The sequence below is a fragment of the Pelecanus crispus genome, chromosome 14 (genome assembly GCF_030463565.1).
Source record: "Pelecanus crispus isolate bPelCri1 chromosome 14, bPelCri1.pri, whole genome shotgun sequence".
Classification (NCBI taxonomy): Eukaryota; Metazoa; Chordata; class Aves; order Pelecaniformes; family Pelecanidae; genus Pelecanus; species Pelecanus crispus.
Window position 1 is genome coordinate 12708948 of NC_134656.1, and position 3251 is coordinate 12712198.

A 3251-nucleotide genomic window follows, 5' to 3' on the forward strand; every position below is an offset into this window, starting at 1 on the left:
GGCTGTGGGATCTGGAGGAATCATCCAGCTTTAGCCCCTCAGCGGTAAGGTGTTGTCCCTGCCTGTCCACAGGTGATGTATATTTGAAGTGCCTCTAAATAATAAAGGCACATCCTACTATTTTGAGAAACAAGCAGCCGTCTCTCACTTAACTAAACATCACCTCTACCAGATCAGATCTGTTGCTAGACTTATAAAGCCTGACAGGAAGACCCAGACAAGTGGGAACAGCAGTGTGGCTCCAGGACACCTCTGCAGGCTTCCCCTGGACAGCTCCTGCCTCAGGCTGGACACAGAATCACTGAAAAGTTTGGGTTGGAAGGGACCTTTAAAGGTCATCTAGTCCAACCTCCCTGCAATGAGCAGGGACATCTTCAACTAGATCAGGTTGCTCAGAGCCCCATCCAACCTGACCTTGAATGCTTCCAGGGATAATACAAATGGGATGCAGAGACCCTGGCTTGCTGACACTCCTTAAGTGACGATTATGCTGGCTACCAAGACAGCACTCACTGATGCCTTCATTTCAGAGCAGAGGTATGAAATATTTATTGTAGGAAATTTTATGTGCCCTAGACAGTGGGCATCTTACAGCTATGTGTTTTCTGGCCATATCCTTCTGTTGCCATGATACAGACATTCATGGTATTTCTTGAAGTGCTTGGCTTCCCAGGAGAATCATTAACACACTCACAGCAACATAATATTTTTATTACAAAAGATTTCCTCAGCAAACTGCTGTCTGACATCTCTATCTATTAAACATGGAAACAGCAAACAAACCCATTTAATGTTATAGGTTATTTAGGGTCTCAGCTGGTGATTCTGGTAAGTACAACTATTTTCCTTCTCCCCATCCATTCACTTCCTTGACTTTTTTTTCCAACCAAAGCCCAAACAAGTTACAGATCAGAAGCAGCAGCTCCCAGCCCCACTGCTCAGTGCACCAGGTCCTGCAAGAAGGGCTGACCATTGCATTACCCATACAGGGCACTCCCACATTTGTTAAATTCCAGATGCTCCTCATGCATCAAGTTTTGCTACCTGGCTTTTAACAGTCTCATGAGTGAAGAGTTTAAGAGCACACTCACCCTAAAGTCATATTAAATGCTTTGTGTTAACAAAATAAACATTTGCTCCTCCCCTGTTTTCAGCTGATGCCAGAGGAGATGCTCACACTCATGCAGTCACCAAGATCCAAAAAAAAAAAAACAAAACCAAAACCAAAAAAGGAAAAAATTCTAAACAGACCTGCTGTGCTTCTTCAGTGATGATTCTCAGACATTAGATGCACTTGTGCTGGAAACAATGACATAATGCAACATGTTGTTGCCAGAGCGAGTCTATACGTTGGATTTGGGGGCAGAATTGAGGGGTATTTCTCTGAGTTCTATCCTCATGCAGAGGTACTCCCCGATTGCAGCCATCAGTGCAGTGCACACAATATGCACCAGCCACCAAGTCAGGGTCGAGGGAAAGTGCGAGTTATAAACCCAGCAGCCCAGAAGATGGAAGAAGTGAACTGTGACTGTGAAATCCAGGCACTGCTTTCCTCGGCGGATGAAGTACAGCAAGCCCAGAGCACTGCAAAATAAAGACAGAGATTAATAACAAACTGCTCTGTGCTTATGGAAAAGGAGATACAGCAAGAGCTATCAGCAGTTGTCAGTGCTCCTTATTTAGCTGTTTTAAAACTTCTTGAATGTTTTAATGATAGGTTGTTTCTGACCTCTCTCCCAGCTGCTGCAGCAAGACTTATATGCTTACTGTTTTTTAATTATATGATGGCAGGGAAATGAGCTTTTAGTGTGGAGAGCTAGGTAGGAATTTTTAAACTTTCTCCCCCAGTAATCTTTGCCCAGTGGCAGGGACAAAATACACTCTTGTTTATAGATCAGTGTTTGCTGAGATCCATTAATTCTAACTTTCAGTAAAATCTCTCACAGAAGCAAATCTCATTCCCAGCTGGGAAACTGAGGCAGTGCAGTGAAATGACTCATCCAGGATCTAGCAAGTCAGGAGTCAGCAGTTCCCAACTGCCCTCAGCAGACATACTCAACCAGGCACAGGGCTTTTGGGAGGTGTTTTGAGAGGCAGTAGGTCACGCTGAATTCTCTTAAAGTTTAATGTTAAGAAAGAACCGAGACACAGGTGCTCCAGCTAGTTGCTGACTTACCAGGTGAGTGCATTGAGGATGAAAGCCATCATGGAGAGCCTCCCAGGCGGGGTTGAGAAGCCTAAAATCTACATGGGACTATTAGTAGGAAACCACAGCACAAATCACAGCCCACAGCACGTAATCTCATCCTGTGGACCAGCTGCATTGTCGCTGCCCTGTGCTGATTATGATCCGTAAGAGGAGCCTGAGCAATTACCGCAGTCCTTCTAAGAAGTCTGTCCCTCTGCCTGGGGGTACCTATAGAAAAGGGACAAGTCTATTTCTATACTGAGGGGCACCACCTAAACAGGGTATGGATTGTGTGTGTCTCCATACAGGGGTCACCTGTGGGGGAGGACAGTTGTCTTTATACTGGGGGTACCCATACAGGGTGTCTGTCTCTATACTGGGGGGTGGCACCTATACAGCAAGGTACTGTCTCTATACGGGGGGTACCACCTATTCAAAGGGAGGGGTCTACCTCCATATTAGGGGCACCTACACAGACAGCAGGTCTGTCTTTATATTGGGAGGCAGCTACATGGGGGGAGGGGGGGGAATGTCTGTCTCTATACCGGGGTGCTACCTATGGTGGGGGGCTGTCTCTAATACCGAGGAATGCCTACACGAGGAGCAGGGTCTGTCTCGCCGCAGGGGAGCCCCCGAGCAAAGCCTCCCCGCCACAGGGGCCTGTGCCCACGGCGGCTCCCCGGGGGCCCGGGCGGGCCTGCGCCCTCACCTCGTCGCTGAAGACCTGGTGAAGGGAGGGCCCGGTCCTGCCCAGGGTGCCGAGGAGGGCGAGCCAGAGCCCGAGCGAGCTGTAGTAGCCCGCCTGCAGCAACACCATCTGCGCCACGATCAGTGCCGGGTCCCACACGTAGCTGCGGAACTGGGCCGCCATCGCTCGCTCGCCCGCCCGCCCGCCACAGCGCGCCGGAAGTGGCGTCCACGGCCACGCGGCAGCGCCCCCTGGCGCGGCGGAGGGCCCGGCGCTGCCTCCCAGGATCCCAGGGCTGCCCCCTCGCCCTGACCCTCGCCCTCTGACCTCGTGCCGGCCGCGACACGCCGGGCGGCGGCACCGGCCCCGTGGCAG

The 3251-nt window shown here is 50.3% G+C and overlaps 1 protein-coding gene across 1 annotated transcript; it reads right to left on the reverse strand.

Moving 5' to 3' along the window:
- Window positions 1–513: 513 nt before the first annotated feature.
- On the reverse strand, window positions 514–3059 carry SYS1 (SYS1 golgi trafficking protein). Its single transcript, XM_075721243.1, has 3 exons — window positions 2898–3059; window positions 2177–2244; window positions 514–1584 (listed from the first exon to the last, which is right to left on the reverse strand). Exons 1-3 carry the CDS (start codon window positions 3057–3059, stop codon window positions 1344–1346), a joined length of 471 nt encoding a protein of 156 aa, XP_075577358.1. The 3' UTR covers window positions 514–1343.
- Between the last annotated feature and the right edge of the window lie 192 nt (window positions 3060–3251).